Raw genomic sequence first — 26,270 nt, forward strand, 5'->3', positions numbered from 1 at the left:
TCATCTAATATTCATCTCAACGGACATTTAATAGCAACTAAGTAATATAATTCTTCTGCCTCCAAAATGAACTCGATAAATCTGTCGGCTTGATCTATTTTTAAAAATTCGTTTAAATTTAATGCACTTTTTTCAGAATCAACCATGAGCCACACGCACACGCTGCTAGTTTCACTTAACAAAAGCATATTGAAGTTTACCACAGAAGAAAGAAAATAACCCCCCAAGCGCTCTCCCAGTTTCCTAGGAGACGGGGGTCTGACGTCATGAACCGGCAGCTAGAACGTCCTACTGCGCATGCCCACCGGCTCCCCGGCGTAGGCTGGGCTCAGTGCGCGTGCTCACGCCGGGGTCAAAGGGTCAGCGTCTCTGACTGGCTGAGGGGAAGACGCGGGGCGGTAAATGGCGCTGCAGGCGGGAAGGTTGAGTGGCTGGTACGCCGAGCCTCCGGGGAGATGTGTAGTGACTTCCATAGGGCTGAATCTGGGACGGAGGTGAGAGGCGCCGGGGTGAAAGCCAGGGAGACGAGAACAGGGCTGCGGGCGGGCGCGGGAGGCCCGAGGGTGCGGGAGGCCCGGGCCCACAGGAGGAGGAGGCGTGCGGGGCCCGGACGCCAGTGACCCATCCCCCAAACTTGCGCCCCCCGGAGACCTGGGGCCCTCAGAGGGCTCACTGCGTACACGGCTGAGTGTAAAATGGGAGCTGTCTAGTCTCTAGCGTTATGGGCCAAACCCGTGCAGGGCAGTCAGACACGGTGTGCAGGAGAGGCTAAGAAAAGCAGGGTGTCGCCCGGCTGAGCGTTCATAGACTTTTCTAGAATAGGGGTGTCTGAGTAGGTGGCACCACCTTCGCCTTCTGTTCTGTACGTCTTCGCTTATGGCGCCCTGCCCTCGCTATTACATTATATATTTCCAGCCTAAATATCCAGAGAGCAGTGTGAGGCCTGCAAGGATTTATTCAGGAATTGAATCAGCAAGGACCAGGCACTTAGTATGTGTCAGCCGCGGGTGAAGGAACTAGTCAGAAGCAGGAAACAGCGTCCGCTATTGCAGAACTGAGAAGGGAGGCCGACTGCAAATTACAGGACCTTGGGCAACCTAGAAGACTTAAATGGGAGGAAGAGGCGACAGCTGAAGTTTCAGGGACCTTTTGAAGCTGAGTTGGCAAGGAAGGGGTGACGTGGGGCAGGGAGTTGGAAGCATGTGGGTTCTGCCTTTCGGGCTTCCCTGATAGCTCAGTTGGTAAAGAACCCGCCTGCATTGCAGGAGACCCCGGGTTCGATTTCTGGGTCTGGAAGATCCCCTGCAGGAGGGATAGGCTCCCCACTACAGTATTCTTGGGCTTCCCTGGTGGCTCAGCTGGTAAAGAATCTGCCTGCAGTGCGGGTAACTTGGGTTCTATCCCTGGGTTGGGAAGATCCTTTGGAGAAGGGAAAGGCTACCCACTCCAGTCTTCTGGCTCGGAGAATTCCGTGGACTGTATAGCCCATGGGGTCGCCAAGAAGAGTCAGACACGACGGAGCGGCTTTCACGTGTATGCTCGCTGATTTAGGGGAAGTGCAAGTAGTTCTTTGTAGTTGAAACCAAACAAAGCTAGTGGGGACACAGTGTTGGGAAGTCAGCCCTGAGAGGCAGGGAGTGGCAGGTTGTGGGGGATCTTTTTTTGCAGAGGGGGGAGGAGGGGTAGCAGTGCCCTAAAATGAGGAGCAAGCTTTCTGTGGGGGCCCAGATAGTCTGTATTTAGGCTTTGCGGGCCATTCTGTCTGTCAGGCGGAGAAGGCAATGCACCTCACTCCAGTACTCTTGCCTGGAAAATTCCGTGGACGGAGGAGCCTGGTGGGCTGCCGTCTATGGTGTCGCTAAAAGTCGGATAGGACTGAGCAACCTCACTTTCACTTTTCACTTTGACGCATTGGAGAAGGAAATGGCAGCCCACTCCAGTGTTCTTGCCTGGAGAATCCCAGGGACGGGGGAGCCTGGGGTGGGCTGCTGTCTATGGGGTCGCATAGTTGGACACGACTGAAGTGACTTCGCAGCAGCAGCCGTCAGTCAGGACTACTCTGCTGTTTAATGTGAAGGCAGCCAGAGACGTGTAAACAAATGAGTGTGGCTCTGTTCCAGTAAACCTTTTGTTCTTTTGGGGAATCTCTGTGTTTTTTAAATTTTTATTTATTTTTGGTTCTGAGTCTTCATTGCTGCACCAGCTTTCTATAGTTGGGGCAAGTGGGGGCTACTCTCTGGTTGTGGTTTGGACGCTTCTATTGCAGTGGTTTCTCTTTTCTGGAGCACAGGCTTTATAGCACAGCAGGCTTAGGTAGTTGTGGCAAGTGGGTTTAGTAGTTGTGGCCCCTGGGCTCTAGAGCACAGGCTCAATAGCTGTGGCGCTCAGGCTTAGTTGCTCCACGGCCTGTGGGGTCTTGCTGGACCAGGGATGGATCCCATGTCTCCTGCATTGGCAGGCAGATTCTTTCTCACTAAGCCACCAGGGAAGTCCCAACTTTTTGTTTTTTAAACATCAAGATTTGGCCTGCTGGCCATAGTTTGCCAACCCTTGCACCTTCAGAGTGGAGGCACTGTTCCCCATAAGAACTGCTACAGTTACAAGCTCGCTGATTGAAATGATAATTTGAATCCCAGGTTAAACTCAGATGACTTTTGCAGCAGAACAAGCCTAGCATCTAAACACTGAGAACCCAGTTCAGTCGAATCACTGAACAAAGAATTCAGCAGCGTATTGTTGGCCTGCCGCAGCCGTCTGGCGATCCTCAGCAAGATTGCCTTGCTAGAGTTACTTTGGAGTACAGAGCAGGCGGGAGTGGGGAGGATGCTTCTTTATTCTTTTTCCTTTTTGTCAACAAAACCAACTAAACAAGCCTCTTTTTTCTTAAGTGCTGGGCACCCTGTGGCCATTGCTTAATTTATTTGGATTCTTTTTCTTTTCTTTGTACATGAGTCTACTACGCGAACTTCTACTTGGAGTCATTATGTTGAGGAATATATCTGGGGTCAGAGACTATCCCAAGAAACTGAAATAAGCTACTTTAAATTTTTAATTCACAAGAATAGCCACATTATAAAATAGCTAACTTTTCCCACCTCCTGTGACTAGGAGGCAAAAGACATTTCATACAGGGTCTTTTTTTAAAAAAAGTTGCAAAGAGGATTTTTTTTTTTTTTAAGCAGATTCCAGGGATGCAATTTCTGGTAGGCGAGAGAGCAAGTAGAAAACTTACATAGCCCTTAATTTAAAGAAGACACACCTTGGAATGCAATTTACAGTAGATAATCTGTTCTTTACTTAACTTTTAGACAGTAGCAATGGTATTTTTACCTTTATGTTCCTCTGAACATGGACATTAGAAAAGATTTTTGGCAGTATTTTGGTATCACCCACCAAGTGGCTGCATTTGCACATAGTTGTTAAGTAGTAATATACTTTGAGTTTTCTCAAAAATGCCAGTATGCATTAACTGTAGAAGTAACCAGTGGGTAAAAAAATTCGCTGTCCAGTTTTGTTTGACATGCACAACATACTCTTTCTTCTCTAATTTTATTATGATAGTTTCTATTGTATTTATTGTTAAAGTAGTACATGCTTATGGCAGAAAATTCCAGTAGTACGAAGTGAAAAGTCAGAAACCTCTCCACCCCAATTATCGTGTCCCAAGGGTGGTGCTAGTGGTTAAGAACCCGCCTGCCAATGAGGGTTCGCTCCCTGGGTGGGGAAGATCCCCTGCAGGAGGAAATGGCAACTCACTCCAGTATTCTTGCCTGGAAAATTCCATGGACAGAGGAGCCTGGCGGGCTGCAGTCCATGGGGCTGCAAAGAGTGGGACACGACTGAGCACCTGTTAAACCTTGACTTCTAGCTTTGTAAAGTGAGGGTGATAAATGATGATTTCTCAGTTCCCTTTCAGCTGTACTTCTAGAAGGTGGGTCCTTATACTTCTACATATCCTTTCACTAAGCACAGTATTCCCTGCACAGTATACACTTGATAAATATTTATTAATAGTAATGCCTGGTTTTCTTTTTTTTTTTTTTTGGCTGCACTGTGCAGAACATGGGATCTTAGTTCTGTAACCAGGGATTGACCTGTGCCCTTGGCAGTGACAGTGCAGAATCGTAACCATTGGTTCACCTGGAAATCCCCTGGTTTTCTTTTCTTAGAAAAGGTTCAACTCACCTGCTGAATCAACTAGCCCTGAAAATGGATGGCGCTGGAGCGTCAGGTCCATACCCGGCCATTGCCAGCAGTCGGAGAGGCACAAGAGGACTGGTGTGCCAAACAACGCCCGCCCCGCGCCCCCAACGCCCGCCCTGTGCCCGCCCCCACCCCAATGCCATGATGTGTAGGAGGGCCACTGCGGTGAGCCTTGAAGACTAGGGTATGAGGCTGGGTGGAGCCACCAGAGGCAAATATTAAATAAAACAAGGAGTATTTATTAAATAATAATATTTGGTCTTGCAGTGATAGACTTAGAACAACATCTATCCCCTTCTCTCTTTGTATCCCTTCTTACCCAGAACAGAATCAGTGCTGCATCATTACCATTATTCCATTGTGAGTACTTGCAACTTCCTTGTCATTTTATATCCTAACCTACAAAAGCAGAGACATTGCTTTGCAGACAAAGTCTGTCTAGTCAAAGCTGTAGTTTTTCTAGTAGTCATGTATGGATGTGAGAGTTGGACTATAAAGAAAGCTGAGCACAGAAGAATTGATGCTTTTGAACTGTGGTGTTGGACAAGACTCTTGAGAGTCCCTTGGACTGCAAGGAGATCCGTCCTGAATATTCATTGAAAGGACTGATGCTGAAGCTGGAACTCCAGTACTTTGGCCACTTGATTGGAAGGGCTGACTCATTGGAAAAGACCCTGATGCTGGGAAAGATTGAAGGCAGGAGGAGAAGGGGACAACAGAGGATGAGATGGTTGGATGGCATCACCGATTCAGTGGCCATCATTTGAGTTTGAGTAAGCTCTGGGAATTGGTGAAAGACAGGGAAGCTTGGCATGCTGAGATCCATGGGATCACAAACAGTCGGACACAACTGAACTGGACTACTTTCCTGATCATGATTAAACCCAGCTGTCTACTTCCACTGTCCACTGGATATTGCTAGAGAAAATCACAACCAGGCTGACTGATTTCATTTTAAATTTATAATCGTCAACTTCAAGTGGACTTCTAGCCCACCTGAGCTTTCCTAGCTAATTCACTTTGTCTCTACAACACATCTGTTATCAAATCCAACCTTAGGCCTGAATTCTAGCCACACATGTTCTAGTACCTTCTTGATACCCGCATGGATGTCTAATAGGCCTCCCACACTTAATATGTTCATCATTATTGACTCCTGGATCCAGGGAAAATAGTAGAAGAACATTAACATGCCCCAAACTGAAGCCTTGGTGTACCACCACATGTGTACACCCAGCCCCAGCCTGCTGCCTCCTACAGCTTCCCTATCTTGTTAAATGGTGAATTTTTTCTACTTGTTGCTCAAGCCAAAAACCTTGAAGCCATTCTTAAATCCACTTTTCCCCTCCGATCAGCCCACACTCATCAGTGCATTCTGTCTTCCGTCCCTTCAGTGTGTTACTGTGGATTTGACCACATTGCACTGCCTTTCCTGCAGCCGTCCCTCTCCCTAGTAACCATCACCTGCCTGACTGCGGTAACCTCGTAACTGGTCTCTGCTTCACCCTCTTCGCATTTCCTCTGGTGTATTTTCCATGTAGTATCCACAGTGCTCCATTCAAAACATAAGCAGACTTTACCGCCCAGAGCTTTCCAGAGGTTCCTGTATCGTTGATAGTAGCACCTGGAATCCTGTTTCTTACATGGTTTGCAAACCGTGTGGCTCATCGTTCAGCCCCACTCAGCCTCAGCTCTCCTTTCCTGCTGCCTCTGTGGTCTCTCCCACTCTCCCTCACTCTTGAGACAGGCTCGTCCTTGCTCCTCCGTGCATGCACCAGGTCTGCCTCAGCCGCAGAGCCTTTGCAGTTCCTCTTGACCCTGCCTAGATTCTGCTCCCTCAAGGTAACATGGGTCACTTCCACACTTGCGTCGTTTCTGTTCACAAGCCAGCTTGTACGAGGAGGTCCTTCCTACTGTTTGTTTTTTAGGTTTACTCTTGTTTATGGCTACACTGGGTCTTCGTGGCCGTGTGCAGGCTTTCTCTAGTTGGGGCGAGTGGGGGCTGCTGTCTGTCAGTCGCTACGGTGGTTTCTGCTGTTGCAGAACGCGCTCCCTAGAGTGTGCAGGCCTCAGTAGTTGCGGCTCACTGGCCCTAGAGCACAGGCTCAGTAGTTGTGACGTGCAGACTTAGTTGTCCCACAGCATGTGGGGTCTTCTCAGGCCAAGGGTTGAACCCATGTCCCCTGCATTGGCAAGCAGATTCCTAACCACTGAGCCACCAGGGAAACGCCCTTCCTACTGTTAATCTTTATTCCATTTACCCTGTTTCTTCCTCTGAACACTTATATCTGACATCTTACATTGTTTATGTGGTGTCTTCCCACCTCCCACCCCTGCCATTTAATAATCACTATTGCAGATGTTCTCTGTTGGGTTTACTCCTTTAAGTCTCAGTGTTTAGGACAGTATTTAGCCCACTGTAGGTGCTCAGTAGGTCTTCCCCAGTAACTCAGTAAAGAATTCCTTCTGCGATGCTGGAGACACAGGTTCGGCCCCTAGGTTAGGAAGATCCCCTGGAGAAGGAAATGGCCACCCACCCCAGTATTCTTGCCTGGGAAATTCCATGGACAGAGGTGCCTGGTAGGCTGCAGTCCATGGGGTCGCAAGAGCCAGACCTGACTTAGCTACTGAACAACATCTGGCTTCTGTCTCCATCTTCCACTCAGAGTGCTTTTCTCAAGGTTACCGTCAAACTTTGTGTTGCCAAATGCTCATTTCTAAGCACCCCTCCTAGTCTAGAAAGGCAGAGGTGCACTTCTGCAGACAAGCTGTCAGGACCCTGAAACAGGCTGATCAGTGTGTGTCTAAAATAATCCATTAGGAAAATCCCTCCTTCCCTGGGGAAGAGAGAACAAGAGGATAGGAGAATACACTTCAAATGTTTCTCCAGCGGAGTCCCTCACAAATGGGGGCAGGAGGCCCCGGGGTGGGGGGGGGGGTGGTAGTGTTCCTACAGTGTTAAGCTTCTGCAGTTTAGAGTCTATGCTCTGTTGTCTCTTTCTGAGGTCTTGTGTACAGTTGATTTTTCTAAGTGAAATTTGAAGCACGGTCTGATAATAACTTCCTAGTGAAATCTTAACCTTACATTTAATGAAATTACTAATTTATGGAATGTCATAAATTAAAATTTAGTCTTTATTGTGGTACAAATTAATGCTGCTTAGGTATGTATAGTAATTTTTGCCTGACTTTTAATATATTTTTCTTATAGAATGATTGCTTTTTAAAACATATTAGTCAAAGGCAGCAGCTCTCAGGGAATATACTAGAAACAATGGAATTGTACTATTTAGTGTCTGAGTAACAGCTGTCGTTTCCATGTAATTTAGAGAAAAGCTTTATTGAAGAGCCAGGCCTAGTACTCTGCCCTGAAGGGCAGTTGAATTTTCTAAGTAGCAGAAGAGCCTGATTTCATAAATGAAAAGAATTAGTCCTCTGATTTAAGGGACTCCGTGATAAGGACCAAATTTTGGATTCATCACATACATGTTAACATAAATGCTGTTTCCTTGCCTTCCTACGTGTTCCAGCTCATCTCTTTATGTTATATGTTGTTTAGTCACTAAGTCATGTCTGTCTGTCTGTTTGCAATCACGTGGACTGTAACCCACCAGTCCATGGGGTTTCCCAGGCAAAAATACTGGAGTGGGTTGCCATTTCTTCTCCAGGGGATCTTCCTGACCCAGGGATCAAACCTGTGTCCCCTGCATTGACTGATGGATTCTTTATCACTGATTCACCTGGGAAACCCTGTCTGTGTTATTATAGTTACACGTATTTGCCTGGAATGAATTTCCTCTTTATATTGTGTATGCAGGAAAACTACCAAGAATTGTATTCAGTTTGTAGATGAAAGTCCAAGCCTGTTATAGGGCAGGGGTGTGAATATTTGGTTTAGAGTGTAGATGGACTTTCACACTTAACTGGTTTGAAACCTTGCTGCTGGGTCCATCTGCAAACAGATTTCATCACAAAAGGTCAGGGGAAATGAGCCTTTATCCAAATGACAATTACATATGCATGTTTGCCTTAATAGCATTCATTTCTGGTAATTTGATCTTTAAGCTCCCCTTCCTGCTCTTTTGTAAGCTTCTCTCCATAAAAATAAAATGATGCTTTAAAGCATCTTTACGATACATATTGTACTTAATAAGCATATATAATAAATATATACCTTGAAGGTATATGATCGCCTATAAAACAGACTCAGACTCTTGTTAATAACTATTAATAACTTTAGAGATAACTAAGAACACTCATGGACTTCTGTAGAACTTTGCATAGATTGTCCAAACAGGAAAATTTGCATAGTTTAAGGATCCTTTTACTCCATCCTTTGCCCAGTTGTACCCACCTGTGCCCTGTTTACCTTCATCTTAACAAGCAGCTACTAAGTTTGTGCCAGATGTAAGCATTTTGGAATTGGTGGTGAGCCAAGGTAGAACCTTCTCCTTTAAGCTCTTACATCCAGATGAGGGAGACTGGTAATATGTTCTGAAGCATAAGAATGACTTCCTGGAAGGAGGTGGCCCTCAAGAAGGTATAGGGTTTTTATTCAAATGTCTCTGGGCCGTAGAGCATTTGAGAGTATAGGGAAAGGACATTTCTCAATCAATGAACATTTTGGATGTGCCTGAAAGAACTATATGCTGAATCTTTCAAAATTAAAGTAGCCTCTCACACAGATTAGGATCTACTGTCCCTTCTGTGCCTTCACAGAGCCCCATGTCATTTCTGTTACAGCACCTACAATACTTTCTTGAATTCTTTAACCTTTGACTCTGCCCCATTCAATTCTTTGAGGATAGGAACTGTGTCTGTTTTATCTATGTATGCCCAGCAACTTATTCACTGGAATATTTACCAGTGAATATTCAACTGGAATATTTACCAGTGAATATTTGTATAATTATTACCACCTTCGTAGTGTTGCTCCAGTGTTGATTCTGCTGTTGAAAGAAAACATTTGGGGATCCTTGTGATGTTAGGGTGTATTAGGAGAGATGTTTGCGAGAGACCAGGTAATTGTTTAGACAGGACCTTAGATTGGTTTGACCTTCAGCCGTCAGGTCAGTTCAGTTGCTCAGTCGTGTCCAGCTCTTTGCGACCCCATGAATCACAGCATGCCAGGCCTCCCTGTCCATCACCAACTCCCAGAGTTTACTCAAACTCATGTTCATTGAGTCGGTGATGCCATCCAGCCATCTCATCCTCTGTCGTCCCCTTCTCCTCCTGCCCCCAATCCCTCCAAGAATCAGGGTCTTTTCCAATGAGTCAACTCTTCACATGAGGTGGCCAAAGTATTGGAGTTTCAGCTTCAGCATCAGTCCTTCCAATGAACACCCAGGACTGATCTCCTTTAGGATGGACTGGTTGGATCTCCTTGCTGTCCAAGGGACTCTCACGAGTCTTCTCCAACACCATAGCTCAAAAGCATCAATTCTTCGGCACTCAGCTTTCTTCACAGTCCAACCCTTACATCCATACATGAGCACTGGAGAAACCATAGCCTTGACTAGACGGACCTTTGCTGACAAAGTAATGTCTCTGCTTTTTAATATGCTATCTAGGCTGGTCATAACTTTCCTTCCAAGGAGCAAGCGTCTTTTAATTTCATGGCTGCAGTCACCATCTGCAGTGATTTTGGAGCCCAAAAAAATAAAGTCTGACACTGTTTCCACTGTTTCCCCATCTATTTGCCATGAAGTGATGGGAACAGATGCCATGATCTTAGTTTTCTGAATGTTGAGCTTTAAGCCAACTTTTTCACTCTCCTCTTTCACTTTCATCAAGAGGCTTTTTAGTTCCTCTTCACTTTCTGCCATAAAGGTGGTGTCATCTGCATATCTGAGGTTATTGGTGTTTCTCCCGGCAATCTTGATTCCAGCTTGTGCTTCATCCAGCCCAGCATTTCTCATGATGTACGCTGCATATAAGTTAAATAAGCAGGGTGACAATATACAGCCTTGACTTACTCCTTTTCCTATTTGGAACCAGTCTGTTGTTCCATGTCCAGTTCTAACTGTTGCTTCCTGACCTGCATATAGGTTTCTCAAGAGGCAGGTCAGGTGGTCTGGTATTCCCATCTCTTTCAGAATTTTCCACAGTTTATTGTGATCCACAGCTGAGAAAGTCCAAAAACTCTTGTCCCTGTACTCAGATTTTTGTCCGACTCAGTGATACAGACTTTGAGGCTTTGTAGCCCAGGGGAACAGCTCCAGGCTTTGGGCACCAGAGATCTCTGTGAAATCTTGACTCATTTTCTCACCTGAAAAACAGAATAGTAACAAATAGGGTTAATGTGACAGTTAAAAGAGATAATGTGTATAAGTTATGTACCACTGATACCACTGCAAGTACAAATAGTAGTTGTTTTTAGATAGGTATTGTTATGATAATAAAACTTGGCAGATACTAATTTACAAACCAAAGGCCAAAACTGTTCATTTAGGAGATGTGTCCTCCTTGTATTCTTTCCCAATTAGGAAATTTGGGCTCGGAAAGGTTGCTTAGAGAATCAAGAGAAATAGTTTAATTATCTTAATAGCTGCCATCACCAAGCTCTGTTTGCCTGACGTGGTCATCTTCCCTAAAGGGATTAAACTATCCTGTCAAGCAGAATTTACTTGGATTCCTTGTACCTTGGCTTCCTTCTGAAGCTCTAGGTTGATTACACCTTGCTTCTTTCAACTCCTCGAATCTGGACATCATTCACTTAAATTTATGTAATTGTCAGGTTTATGCCAAATTTTTAGGGTATTTTTTACTTGGGCTTGGAAGATACTTCATCCCATCCGATGACTTTTATAAGTTGTTAATATTGCCTATTTGTGTAAGTATTATTATGAAAAATAGATATGTTTTCCTAAACAAAAAATGTAGTGAGGAGTGAAGTTAATGGGGTTTTCATCTCTCCTTCTGTATCTAATCTATTACTATATGTTGTTCTGGTTAAAGTTTGTGAAGATCATCTCAGCTCTTACAGAGTTGGGAAAAGGGAGGAGTATTTTCAGACAATTGTGGATATTCTTCCTTGATAGTATACCAAAACTTCACAAGTAGTGAAGTTAGTTGCATTGTAGAATATGAAATTATGCCAGTAAACTTTTCACATGTTATAACCTGTTGATTTATCATAACTTTAAACTGTCTGGGAGTGAATTTTACCCAGTGATTGGTCATTTGGAAATAGTAGTTCACTGAGTTATGTAGATCTTCCAAGTATTTACACATTTGTTAAATAATTAGCCCCCCAAAATCACATTTGTTAAAATCACCAGTGATTTCACCAGTACCTTAAGTATTGGGATGCTGTCAAGCTCACAGTAGTAGATAAAAAGTTTTCCAAAATTCACATTTTATCATTGGCAACAAATACTGTCAGTTACTTTTCCTTAAAGTGATAGGCTCACTTTCTTCATTTTCAATAAAATGTCTGCCAGATACCAAAGTTTGTGTAATCGTAATTTGTCTGTCAGTCATTCGTCAAATAAAAGTGTTTTGTGAAAAAGTATCCATCTCAGATAATCACACAGGTGCTTTTCCTAGAGAAAACCCACTGCGTTTCGGTTTGCAGCAGAAGTGCTTTCTTTGTGTGTGAAGTTGGGGGAAGTCCCCAAGATACCATCTGCAGAGTTCCATGTCCTCACCCCCTCACTCATTCAGGCATTAATTGCATGTTTGGGGGTTCCCAAGTCTACCTTCAGGTTTAGTGGTTTGCTGGAAGGACTTACAGAATACACTGAAAGCTTAGTCATGCTTACAGATTACTGCAGCAAAAGGAAACATTGAAATCAGCCCAGGGAAGGGATACAGTGGGACAAGATCCAGAATTCCCAACAGGGAGCTTCCAGTTGTCCTGTCCTGGTGGAGTGTGGACAGTGCTTGCTTTCCCCAGTGACAGCGAGGACAATGTGCCAGCCAAGGACGCTCACCTGAGCTTTGGTGTCCAGAGTCGTTATGGGCTTTGTCATGTGGACATAGTCAGCCCACCAATAACTGAGGTTGAGCTGCCCCCAGTCCCTCACCCCACCCTCTGGGTATCAAGTACTCTTGGAACACATTGAATCCTTAGCAGTCTTGTGAAGGAAATACTGTTTGTTTTCTTCACTTGACCGATGAGAAACCTCAGGCCCAGAGACCTAGTGGGTCAGGTTCTGAAGTCCCAGCTGTCTACTCTTAACTGTTGTAAATTGCTTTTTTTTTAAACTTATGATTTATTTTTGGCTGTGCTGGGCCTTTGTTGCAGTCCCTAGACTTTCTCTGGTTGTGGTGAGCGGGGGCTACTCTTCACTGCGGTGTGTGGGCTTCTCTCGTTGCAGAGCACAGGCTTTAAGGCAAAAGCAGACTCAGTAACAGCTTAGTTGCTCCATGGCATGTGGGATCTTCCCAGACCTGGTATCGAACCTGTGTCTCCTGCATTGGCAGGTGGATTCTTAACCACTGGACAACCAGGGAAGTCTTCATTGCTTCTGAAAACCCCTTGCTCTAATCGACAAGTCAGAGAGCAAACTCCTAAAGGTGACATCCAAGATCTTTTGCGGTCTGACTTCTGTTCTTTAGGACTTCGTTATGTCCTGCCTGCTTTGTGCCATAAGCTCTGGCATTTCAGGTCGGTCTCCTTACAGTTTACCTACACACAGCTGTTTAAAATGTTTTCATCTTGGCTGATGTTGCATCTGCCAGGTATGCCTGCTTATGTGCCCTGTTCACAGATTCAAGTATTTGGAGCTTCTCAGGGAAAGTTTTTCTCCATCGTCCCTTCCCTTCCCATCCCCTCCACCAGATAAGGAGCTAGGAATATAATGGACAGATGAAAGCTGATACCTGTATGACAAGTGTGATAGGCATAGTGAGAAAGATAATTATAGCAAGTAAGGAAGGTAAATGCTGTGCAGTTAGTTTGATTCTGTGTCTCAAACTATGCTATCAGCTTCTTTGAAGGCAGGGACTCATTTTATACCAAGAGTACTTGGTACATAAAAAATATATTCTGGGTAAATGAACACAACTTTTCTTCTAAATTATATTTTCTATTTTGTAATTTCCTCCAAATCCTCAAAATGCTGAAAAGTTTCTTACATACTTTTGGTAAATTGTGTAAATGTTGATTTGTAGGATTTGTGTGTGTGTGTGTATGTGTGTGTGTGTTGGATTTTATATTTTTAGATAATGAGTTTTCCTTCTCTCTCTTTTTTTCCTCCCTTTTGCAAGCTCCTTGCCCGACTGGAAGGTAGAAGTTCCTTAAAAGAAATAGAACCACATCTGTTTGCTGATGAAGAGTCACCTGTGCATGGTAAAAACAGTCTCAAGCCAAAATACAGTGTCATAAATTAAGTTTTATAAAACAAGTTTTTCCCCCACATATATCCATATATGGGTTTCCCTGGTGGCTCAGATGGTAAAGAATCTGCCTGTAATGTGGGAGACCCAGGTTTGACCCCTGGATTTGTAAGATCCCTGGAGAAGGGAAAGGCAATCCACTCCAGCATTCTTGTCTGGGAGAATTCCATAAACAGAGGAGCCTGGCGAGCGACAGGCCATGGGGTTGCAAAGAGTTGGATACTGAGCAACTAACACACCCACACACACACATTCAGACATACACTTCTAGCAAGAGCCTACGTAGATTAAACGTGAAATTAAAAACTGGCACAGAGATGACGATGGCACGCTTTTTAGCCTTCGTTGTCTGCCAGCAGAGATGGAGCCTAGTTTACTTTAGTCAACCTCTTTTATCCCAGCACAATATTTGTGGGAGTTTGTTACTTATTTTTTGTTCTTTACAAGTTTGAGGATCACAGGAAAGTCCTTATGTACTTGGTAGTTCTGTGAATATTTTTACAATAGGGAAAGTGATACCCACTTATTCTATTAACACTTCTCCACTAGGGAAAACTTAAAAAAGAAGGTGGTGTGCTTAGATGTGTATTTCTTTATTTCTTTTCCAGTGCAATAGCTTTAAAGAGATATAATTCACCCACTTAAGTGTATAGTTTGCACTTATGCATCTATTGGCACAGTCAATTCTGGAGCATTTTCTTCACCCACAAAAGAAGCCCATGCCTGTTGGAAGTCACTCCTCAAGTCCTCTTCATCCCTTAGCTCTAAGCACCCATTAATCTACTCTCTGCTTCAATGATGTGCCTTTTCTGGACATTTCATGTAATTGGAACCATCCAATATGTCTTTTGTCACCGATGTCTACTTTGCTTCATATTCTCAAGTTTTATTATACTGTAGCACGCATCAAGTAGTTTGTTCCTTTTTATTGACTCATGTTCTGTTGTATCCATTCATCAGTTGATGGCCATTTGGGTTCTTTCTGCTTTTTGGTTGTTAACAATAACGCTGCTATGATCATCTTGTGTACATGTTTTTCTCTGGAGAAATATTTTCAGTTTTCTTGGGTATTATCTACGAGAGGAGCTGCAGGGTTGTATGGTAGCTCTGTGTTTAACCTTTGGCAAAATTGCCAGGCTGTTGTCTAAAGCACCTGCTGGGAAACCCACACTTTACCTGCCACCGTCAGTGAAGTGTGTACTGGTTCCAGTTTCCCCAGATCATGCGGACAGTTATTGTCTGTCTTTTTGATTATAGCCTTCCTAGTGAGAATAAAGTGATACCTCATTGTGGTTTTGATTTACATTTCCCTAATGGCTAATGGTGTTAAGCATCTCTGCATGTGCTTTTTGGCAATTTGTGTGTGTAATTTGGGGAAATATCAAATCTTTTGCCTATTTATAAAATTGGGCTGTCTTTTTATTATTGAGGTGTAAGAGTACTATATATATTCTAGCTACAAGCCTTTATTAAATATGTGATTTGCAGATATTTTCTCCTGTTTTGTAGTTTCTTTTCTCCATTGAGGCACAAAGTTACTAATTTTGATGAAGTCCACCAATTAACCAGTTTTTCTTGCTCTTGTCTTTAGTATCATAGCTAAGAGCCATTGCCTAATCCAAGGTCAAAAAGATTTAGGCCTTTTGGTATTATTGCAGCTGATTTCTATTTTCATTATTTTCTGATCAGAGAACATACTTCTGTGATTTCAGTCTGTTTAAATTTATTGAGATGTGTTTTCTGGCCAAACATATGGTCCATCCTGGAGAATGTCCCATGTGTGCTTGAGAAGATGTGTATTCTGCTATAGTTGGGCCAAGTGTTTCATTGATGTCTCTTAGTTCTAGTTGGCTTTTAGTATTGTTCAAGTATTCTTTTCCTTGCTGATCTTCTGTCTAGTTGTTCTGTCCATTATTGAAAGTTGGATATTTTAGTCTTTTAGTCTCCAGCTATTGGTGAATTGTCTGTTTCTCCCTGTCTGTCAGTTTTTGTGGGATTCATGTAGTGTTGGGCACATGTATGTTTACTATCATTATTATAGCTTATCAGTGAGTTGACTTATTAATCATTATAAAATGTTTCTCTTTGTCATCTCACACCCTTTAAGATGGCTGCTATCAAAGCAGACTCCCAAGTGTTGGTGAGGCGGCGAGCCGACTAGTGCCATCGCACACTATTGATGGGATCATAAAATGGAGCAGCCACCGTGGAAACAGCTGGAGGTTCCTCCAAAAGCAAAAAATAGAGCTACCCCTGTACTTCTGGGCATACAGTCGAAAAGAACCGAAAACAGCATTGCATACCTGTGTTCATAGCAGCACTGTTCAAAGTGCTCATCCACAAATAAATGGATAAAAAAAAAATGCAGTCCCTACATAGTGTGGAATATATCCAGCCTTCAAAAGGAAAGAAATTCTGAGACATGCTACAGCATGGGTGACTCTTGAGGACATGCTTAGTGAAATAAGCCAGTCACAAAAAGAAAAGTATTTCCAGATTCCCCTGTATTATATGGGGTATCTAAAATAGTCAGATACATAGAAACAGAAAGTGGAATGGTGGTTTCCAAGGGCTGGGGAGAGAAGAGAATTGTTTTTTAATGGGTACAGATTTTCAGTTTTGTGAGGTGATAAGTTCTGGAGATCTGCTTCACAGCTGTGTGAATGTACTTAACACTACTGAACTGCATGGTTAAGATGGTGAATTTTATGTTATGTCTTTTACCACAATTTAAAAAATGTCCTTTGTCTCTAATAACAGTTGTTTTGTCTTAACATATATTTTGTCTGATAATAGGCTAGCCACTTCTGGTCTCCCTTGGTTATGTTTGCATAGTATTCCTTCTTCTGTCCTTTTACTATCAACCTTGTGACTTGGGATGTAAAGTATGCCCACTGTAGACAACCTATAGTTGGATCGTGTTTTTTTATTCCATTTTGTCAGTCTCTGCCTTTTGTTTGGACTGTTTAATCCATTTGTTATTATTAGTTAGGATAGGGTTTATGGCTGCCATTCTGCTGTCTGTTTTATATATGTCTTATGTCTTTTTTGTTGCTGTATTCATCCTTTACTGTCTTCTTTTGTGTTAAATGGGCTTCAGTGGTGGCTCATGTGGTAAAGAATCTGCCTGCAGTTCAGGAGATCTGGGTTCGATCCCCGGGTCAGGAAGATCACTTGAAAAGGGAATGGCAACCCACTCCAATGTTCTTGCCTGGAGGATTCCATGGACAGAGGAACTTGGCGGGCTGCCATCCATGGGGTTCTCAAAGAGTTGGACACAAAAAAAAGTAAAGAAAAAATAGTCGGACCCAACTGAGCAACTAACACTTTCACTTTGTATTATATAGATATTTTGTAGTGTATCATTTTAATTCTTTGTTATTATTTTTACCTTTTTTTGAGTTAGTTACCTCATGATCACCCTCAGGATTACAATTAACATCTTAATTTATAACAGTCTAGTTTGGGTTAGATACTGTCTTCATTTCTATATTTTTTAAAAAAAAATCTTTGCTATCATATAGCTCCATTCCTGTCCCCTTCCTCTTGCTGTTATAAATTAAGTATTTATACAGTGTATGCCCATTACTCTGAAAATTTTGCTTAGTTAAAATCATTAAAATTACTTAATGGAGTTGTTTCTTAAATCAGATGAAAAAATAATTAGAAATATAAAACACATATAACTCTTATATTTGCCTATATAGTTAAATTTACCTGGGTCCTTGATTTGCTCATTTGGAATTAAGTTACACTCTACTGCTATCCTTTCATGTGTCCTGGAGGGATCCTTTTAGTATTTCCTGTAGAGCATATGTGTTAGTCAAAAAAATTCTAAACTGTCAATAATAAATGACAAATTGTGATCAAACATATTAGACAAAAGATTCAGCTATCCTTTTATTCTATCAGAAAAGATATTATTACGTTGAACCTAATGGAACTGACATTAAAACATGGATTCGAAGCACAGCTTATACATTTGAATGTTATGTTTATAGAAACTTTAAAAAACATCATTATCTTCAGTCACTAACAAAAAAGTTTACTTAAAATTATGATAGATCTTAGAGCTATAAAACTGGTTAAATGAAAAAAATGTCTGGTTAGATGAATACTCATTGGAGCAACAGCAGACATAAAACTTGGATTATAAGGGCTATTTATCAACAACAGCACTTTAACAAAAAGTGTTACAGGGAAGTTCATTTTCAAGTAGTAAGGAGGGGTTACAAGCATCTCCAGTGCTGTTGTGAAACATTTTTAATGGGTTTTTTTGGATAGTAGTTATTCAGTACCATATGCAAACTCATTATCTCTTCAGTACTATAGTGAATGCTCTGTAAATTCAGCATATTTGTTATATGACCAGTAGGTCGATAGGAAAGAAAGTGCTTAGTTGCTCAGTCGTGTCCGATTCTTTGAGACCCCACGGACTGTAGCCTGTCAGGCTCCTCTGCCATGGGATTCTCCAGGCAAGAACACTGGAGTGGGTTGCCATGCCCTCCTCCATGGGATCTTCCCAATCCAGAAATCAAACCCAGGTCTCCTGCATTGCAGGTAGATTCTTTACTGTCTGAACCACCAAGGAAGTAAGTTGGTACCCAGAGGATGTATTTTTTGGCTTTTCTTTCTTTTCCTTATTTTGAAGGCTCTTTAGATTCGTAAACTCACTCTGACAATCTGTTACCCAAACCCCTTACAGCATTCTATTTGTGATAGTAACTATCAAGGCCAAACCATCCAGATTTTCTGATTTAGTTTAACTTGTCAACTGTCAAACTGTAGAGGTGATTTTTTTTTTTTTTTTTTTTGGTTTTTGGTTTGTTTTTTTAACTACCAGTTGTCATACTTAGTACTTTGACTGGACTAGGGCAAGGCTTCTCTTAACAGCTCCCAGAAACTTAGGAAATAGTGTTTCAGATGTAGTTAAAAGAACCATGTCTCCCTAAAGGACATTATGTTTGAATATTATTTTTGATCTTATGATTCGGTAGTAAATGTTTATAAAAATCAATGAAATTTATTTCAGTTCATCATTAAACAAACATATTTGTAGAGAATCTAGTTCAAGAAGTTAATGATAGTATTCATCTTTAATTTCCAAGTTGGCAGATTTTACTTACCCAGTTGTTAGAAATGCCGTTTTCCCCCACTTTACTACTAATCTGTAAAAGGGGAAGAGTGCTTCTACCTACCTAATAGTCTCTTAGACAGCCTTAAACTTTGCCTCAGTTTCATTCATGCTGAACCAGGGCTCTGAAGAATCTTTGTTCACACCACACCAGCTGTTCCTCAGTTAATGCGTGGGTTTGGAAAACCTCGTTAGATCTTGTAGGAGAGTGCTCTCAAAGCCTTACTCTTTTGAATTACACTGAAAAAAAGTTTCTGAGCACCACCCCTCTATCCAAGAAAATACTTAGAAAAGTTTTCATTTTCCCTCTATTCTGAGAACTCCAGAATCCAGAGAGGTCTCACAGTTACCCTCTCACCAATATCATGGATTTCTAGCTCCCTGTGGAGTCCCTCCTCTGTTCCTTCAGAATATGTTACATTTCTCTTACCTTACCTTTATTTGACTCTCCAGCCACATGAAATTGCTGTTGAATTTTTACTCTAAATGAACCTGAACCATTGTTACTGTTCTGGTTCCTCGTGTATGCCTCCCTCCAGGCTGATTCCCATCCTTGCTCTTGCCTAAAGGCAGTGACTGCTCCCTGCGGTGCTGCTTCAGACTGAGTGTGTCTGTTTTTAAAGTTTGGTTCATAAAATAATGTTTCTGTCAAAGGTGCTTTTACAGACTGTACATTTATGCTCTCAGGTTACTATCCAGGACAGTTTGGAGATCTGTTCCTTACCTCTCCCCTGCCATTTTTTAATTTTTAGAACTTTTCTGCTGCATTTGCTAATATTTAGTACTATTTCTATTAAATTTCTGTCTTAACTGCCTTCGTGCTTACTTCTCTATCTGTGATTGTATGCTGAGAACTGAGTTTTGGCCCTCTGTCTTAGTTTTAGGTCCATTCCCACCCCACTGAAGAGTTTTCTGTTCTCCGTTTCTGTGTAGCTTATTCCTGAGTTGTTCTCTTCAACCTCTCATTACTGTCATGAGTCTTGAATCCTAGTGGCCGTAGGATATATTTATTTGTGACACCTAGAGATACATCTTAACATACCATTTTGAAAGCTAAATTCTTATTAGAATACGTGATATGTGAATTAAAAATCTCTACTCTGTTTTGTTTTTTTTTCTTTACGCAGTACTTCCAAGCCTGTCTTTGAGAACTTTTAAGTCACTTTGCTAGGTTTCCCCTTACCTTCTGAGTTAGTGAAGGAGGCTGAAGACTTGAGAGAAATGTAGCGTCGGCACACTTGGGCCCAGGGGCAGCTGGCAGCGGCTGACCCAGCCCTGGATGTTGGTGCCTGTCCTGGCTTATCTCTGGTGTTGGCCCCTCATTCCATGCCTTGGTCAGCAGCCTTCACACCTGCCCACTCTGCTAACCAAAACCACACCCCACCTGCGCCTTCCCACCCCAGCTGCTCCCTTTCAGAATGCCATGTTCCAAAATTGACTTTCTGCACGGAATGAGAACTTACATTTTCATTTTTTAGATTTCTTTCAAGGCATTCTTAAGAAGAAAAGAATCCGATGAAATGCATTCAAAAGATACTGTACTTTGCACTAAGGATAGAGTTATTCAAGTCCCTACCTTAAAGTAGTGAACGAGAAAATTATCAAGTAAATCGTCAGAAATGACATAGCATCTAAATGTAATGATGATTGGTGGTAAATTTTCCTTTTCCTACCTCTGAGTGTTGTTATTAGGATTCCCGTTTTCAGTTGGAAAGCCCTGTGGAAGCGTTGATGGCTGCTCCTCAGCCTCGTGGGCCGACTTCCTAGGAAACAGAGAGACGCATGTGTGTGGTCTGCTTGTTTCTCTCCCCAGTGCGCCTCTGCGTGGCCCGTTGCATCCTCACAGCCACTTTCCCATGAACCTTGCTGAGCTGTGTTTTCAGCTTTCCTTCCCTATTGTTAATACTGGCTCAATGTTAATGTTCCTTCATCTAGTGATGTAGTTAATTCTCTTTCTGTAATATAAGGCGATAAAAGAGTTTTATTTGGAGGCATGGGGAGGACTTCCACTTGGTTCTTCCTTAGCTATATGGTAGAAGGCAGTAACCTGAACTTCTGGGTTGAATATAACTGAATATAATTTTAGTCACTATTTGAGCATCCATGAACAATTGTTCATGTGAAGATAATTTTACTCCCTGAAGCTGAAATCTTGGGAATGGGGGCGGGGGGAATCTTTTTAATTAAAAATTTGAATTGCAAATTGTATATAAGATTATAGTGAAAATTGGCTGAAGTTTTATACTACTTAAATATGGTATGGTAGCAGATTGCTAGATTTCTTAGAGATTATTTGTGAGTGTTCCAACATACCATGGTTTGTTAGTAATAACAGGAAATAAAGTAACTGGACTCTCAGACAGACCTTATAGTTGGTTCAGAGCCTAGGAGCCTGCTTTTTTAACATGGTGTTTCCAGTTGTACAGTTCGGCCATAAAGTGAATGGCAAATAAACAAGAACTGGAAAGCCCCTGTTTTGAGTGGATTTGAAAAAGTCTGGTGGCAGGACTGTTTCCCTAGGTGTTTTATTTGTGCTGTCCTCAGTAAACGAGAGTTACTTGAACCGGCAGAGAAAGAGATTTGAGTCTTCGGAGTAGTTGCCCCTGACTTATAATGCTCAGAAAATAACTCACTATGCAGGTGTCATTTCAGCGAAACAGTGTCCAGCGGTATTCACACAGCACAGAGCAGCTAAAGGCAGTGTAGAGACATGCAGGGTGTCTCCCCTGGGGATGCAGTTGGCACTCAGGGCCTGAGGCCTGTGTGCCCTCCTGCCTGTGTGTGCCACACTGCACAGTCAAGAGCCTTCCACCCAGAATGCCAGCCACTTTGGGAAGCCCTAGTTAGTGTCTCAGCTGCACGTAACAAGTCCAGCCTCATGACTTAGGTTCCTCGTGTTGGTGTGGAGGCAAGCAGGGCATGGCTGGTGTGCAGGGTTCTGTATTTTCATCCACGGCCTGGGCACCTGCAGTCTTCCTGCTCCATCCTCTTTGGGGCCCCCCCTTGCAGTGTGTACCTGTCGTCCTTGCTGTTTCCAGACAGCTGTCCCCTCCGAGAAGAGAGTGACAGAGCAGAAGTGGCGCCCGTGTCAGGACAGCACAACTGGGAAGCCCCAGCAGACGTCCATCTGTGGCTACAAATGTGGTACCTGGTGGCCCCTCTTTGCAAGGAAGACTGGGAGAATCACTTTTAAGCTGGGCACATTGCTTTTCCCTCCAAAGTGGGGTTTTACACTTAAAGAGAAAGGAGAAACCAGATATTGGGCAATTAACGACCAGAAATGCTGTGCCCCAGTAGTCAGTGCCTTTTTAAAAGACGCTTGGTCTCAGGCGCTTTATTCGCAGTACTGTAAGAGCACTTGTGAATGTATGAGGACCCCCCTCCAGGAGATGCCCATAGGCCCATTTCAACCTTCTCATTTTGTTTGTCAAACTTTCTTGGTGCTAATTAACAGCCAACACCTTTTTCAGAGGTGAAATGTAATGATTTATGTTTAATTTATTTATTTGTGTTTGCATATACGAATTCCTTTTGGCAAATGGGTTTAGATTTACTTTCAAAAGAGAAACATTTCCATAAATGTTTTTATAAAAAACATTTTTGCAGACTTTATTTTGTAGCCTGTCATTATTGTGCTGCTGCATTTTGACTGACATTTTTAAATTTTACACAGGTGATATTCTTGAATTTCATGGTCCAGAAGGAACAGGAAAGACAGAAATGCTTTATCATTTAACAGCACGATGTATACTTCCAAAATCAGAAGGTGGACTGGAAGTAGAAGTCGTGTTTATTGATACAGATTACCACTTTGATATGCTCCGGCTTGTTACAGTCCTTGAGCATAGACTATCCCAAAGCTCTGAAGAAATAATAAAACGCTGCCTTGGGCGATTGTTTTTGGTATATTGCAGTAGTAGCACCCAGTTACTCCTCACCCTGTGCTCGCTGGAAGCCATGCTCTGTAGTCATCCCTCTGTCTGCCTTTTGATTTTGGATAGCCTGTCAGCTTTTTATTGGATAGACCGCATCAACGGAGGAGAAAGTGTTAACTTACAGGAGTCTACTCTGAAGAAGTGTTCTCAACTCTTAGAGAAGCTTGTAAACGAGTATCGGTTGGTTCTCTTTGCAACAACACAAAGTATAATGCAGAAAACCTCACACCCGGAGGAAGGGCCTTCCTGTGCCTTTAATCGCCTAAGTGATGTGGATGTAGACTATAGACCCTATCTCTGTAAGGCGTGGCAGCAGGTGGTGAAGCACAGAATACTTTTCTCCAAACAAAATGATTCTAAAGCTGGCAACCAGTTTTCTTTAGTTTCACGTCATTTAAAAAGTAACAATTTAAAAAAACACTTTTTTACTATTGGAGAAAGTGGTGTTGAGTTTTGTTGATGTGTATCATAAAACAGTCTTTTGTCAGATCTTATGCAAGTTTTAAAAAGGTTAATAGGCTAAAATGATTTGATTCTAAAATTTTAAACTAAACTTTGCTCAGTGGCAGTATCATAGCCAATGAGGTTTATCCGAGGCACGATTATTGCTAATTGAAACTAAACTCTAAGGGAATCTAACATAGCCACGTTTCTACACAGAATGGATTTCTTAAACTGGAACCTTAGACTGTTCTGTTCCTGGGTTGTTGAAGGTTATTCAGAGTGATAATAATAATAGTTAAACTACATTAAGTTGTTTTAAAACTAAATAAATAAAATAGACATTTCAGTCCAAATAAAATGGAGTTTTCTAACTTTGTGTCACATTTCTGGAACTCAGTTAAATACTTGTTTAGGAAAGTTGAAACGCCTTTCTGATTTTTCATATGTAACTCCTTTAAGAAACTGTGAACTTGGAAAATGTTTCTATGGAGCTGTTATTTCTGTAAAGGGAGGGAGCCTACCCAATCTGCCATTCACACCCAAGACTGCGGGAAGTCAGAGCATTCTGATCTGTCATACTGAATCCCAGGATGCAGCTGCATTGTGGTTGGGTTTCTGTATAACTGTTGAATCATGGGGAAATGAGATACCCATTCAGAGAATTCTGTGAAGGTTGAAATTCATCTTTCTTGTTAAGTAACTTGTTTGTTGTTGTTGAGTCACTGCCATGTTCAACTCTTTGTGACCCCGTGGACTGCAGCATACCAGGCTTCCCTGTCCTTCATCATCTCCCAGAGTTTGCTCAAACTTGTGTCCTTCGAGTCCATGATGGCATCCAGCCATCTGGTCCTGTTACCCCTTTCTCCTCCTGCCTTTGTTAAGTAAGAGGCAAATGCTAAAACCATAGTATAACTGCACGTTACTTGTGTTTTCTTACCCATTTAGAATAGGTCAGACATACCCCGAAATGAATCGAAATGTTGCCAGCTGCGAGCTGGACAAGGCTTTATATCTCTTGGTCCATTAATGGCCAGAAAGGGGTGCATGCACTTCCAGGGGCACACGAGGTAGCCTGCGGTGAAGGAACAAGAGAAATTTAGAACCTTGGTTCATAGATTCTAATCTAAGAAAGGATTAAGTCATATCAATATTTGATATTCAGATTGACCCTGTCACTCGTTCAACCTGTATATCAGATTGTCTTGTGCCACTTCAATTTTTGAGGTATCCTGTAGGAAAAGTGGGAAGAACAATGGACATGGGTGTTCTCAAGGGTGTGTTCATTTAAATGTAACCTGCTTAGTTAAAATTAACTGTTCTAAATCTAATAAAGCTGCTTTGTGAGGGCTTAAAAGATCATTTTCATAATGCAGGCATGGCAGATGTAGCATAAGCTGTCTGTACCTGCAGCTCCAGCTTTGAGGAACCTGCAGTTCCCCAAACCCAGTGACTTCTGCAGCTGTCTTCTGGACACAGAGCCTGCTGGGCAGCATGTGGGCCAGGTGGGGCAGTCCTTACCCAGTGACGATCAGCGTTTGGTAGGTGGGTAACTCCCTCTTCCTCACCCCTCAGTGAGAAACAGGGTGTTTCTCAGGGTGGCCCCTGTAGGATCCATCTCTTCATTATCTCACTGTCTCTTGCCTTCCATCCTTCCCTCTCACTTTACCACTTTCATGCAGCCTCATGGGGTTGTCTCCCTAAGGAACAAAATCCTTGTCTAGGATTTGCTTTTGTTGTGAGTTGAGGGGGAGCCAAACTGTTGGCAGGCAGTAAAAAGTCGTCAGGTTGACAGCCCTTCTAGGCGCAGTATTTGCTCTTCAGACACATTATGGAATTTAAAGTGATGGCATTCTAATTGTTAATCAAGTTAAATTACATTGGATCACATTACTGTCATTCACACCCACTTAACCTTTGTGCTGTCAATAAATGTTATTTTGCTATTAATATACTTTAAAATATTGCCATATTTTATCCACAGTTCGTCCTTTTTCATTTTATATTCTTGTGTATTTTATTACATGCAATACATGTTACACATTAAATATTTGTATGTTGGGGGAACATGCTTATTTTTCCTCCCCATAAGAGTGTGTGATCAATAAGAGTGTGTGATCAATAAGAGTGACGATCTCTTGCTCTACTTGAGAGGACTTCTCCTTTTAGCTGTTGAGATGTGAAAATTCTGTAACCTTTGTTATCAAGCTCTGGATGTGTGTTACACAGGTTTATGAAAAACTTAGCAACTCTTAGCAGGACTCTGGCCTTGACTGTGATAGGAGTTCCCGTTTCTCCTCTGTATAAATGAAGTGCTAATTTCATGGACTGTTATTCACAGATTTATGACTTATTCTTCAGGAACATGATTAAAAAATAATGAACTTTTATTATTAACTTAAATTATCAATTATATATTAATGTGTCAGACCAAAGACTTAGTTATCTTAAAAAGATTTGTTATCTGACATGTTGGAAGGAATTAAGAATCCTGGTTAATAAAAAATTCTTTTAAACTAAAAATTATACCGGTGGGATTTCTTGAACACTGTAGAAAAATGAATACTTGTTTAAAAAAAAAAAAATCAACTTTAAAGCAAAGGAAGCAGCACATCCCAAGTCCCAGATGGCAGATAACACGATGCTGGGTGGAAGCAGGAGAGTAACGGGGATGAGGAAGTACAGAACTAAGGGTATTTATTCCATTTCCTTGTTTAAAAGAGAAGGGGGGGTCGTAAAATAGTCCATATAGGCAAGAGGAAGATCACTGTAAGAATCTAGTTTTCAAAAAATGTGTTTAAAAGATATTTCAGACATTCATCTGATAAATGCTATACAAAAATCCGTATACTGCTCACCTTACCACTTTCTTTCAGCTTTCAGCTCTCAAATGCTGGATCATTAATGTCATTCCAGAAAACTTTGATGCAGACTACTCTTCTATATGAATTATCTAAGAATGAGGATGAAACAGACATTTTCAGATGAACAGAAACTAAGAATTTACCATAAAAATTGCCTCAGTAAATGAACTTCTAAAAGATGGACTTCATGGAGGAAGAATGTTATCCCAAAGTCTGAAATGTAAGAAGTAATAATGAGTAGAGAAAATAGTAAGTCCTTGAGTAAATCTAGAGAAATATTGATAGTGTAAAACAATGTCTAATTTATGGGAGAAAAAAACAATATAAACATTCTAGTTATCCCATTGTCTA

At 41.9% G+C, this 26,270-nt stretch overlaps 1 protein-coding gene and 1 pseudogene across 1 annotated transcript; both read left to right on the forward strand.

The window, feature by feature from the left end:
* Window positions 1-344: 344 nt before the first annotated feature.
* Window positions 345-25,122, forward strand: XRCC2 (X-ray repair cross complementing 2). Its single transcript, XM_020909896.2, has 3 exons — window positions 345-494; window positions 13,417-13,498; window positions 22,353-25,122. Exons 1-3 carry the CDS (start codon window positions 456-458, stop codon window positions 23,072-23,074), a joined length of 843 nt encoding a protein of 280 aa, XP_020765555.2. The 5' UTR covers window positions 345-455; the 3' UTR covers window positions 23,075-25,122.
* On the forward strand, window positions 23,166-23,245 carry LOC139036672 (U4 spliceosomal RNA; annotated as a pseudogene).
* Window positions 25,123-26,270: the final 1,148 nt, after the last annotated feature.

This window comes from Odocoileus virginianus, chromosome 1 (genome assembly GCF_023699985.2).
Source record: "Odocoileus virginianus isolate 20LAN1187 ecotype Illinois chromosome 1, Ovbor_1.2, whole genome shotgun sequence".
Taxonomy (NCBI): Eukaryota; Metazoa; Chordata; class Mammalia; order Artiodactyla; family Cervidae; genus Odocoileus; species Odocoileus virginianus.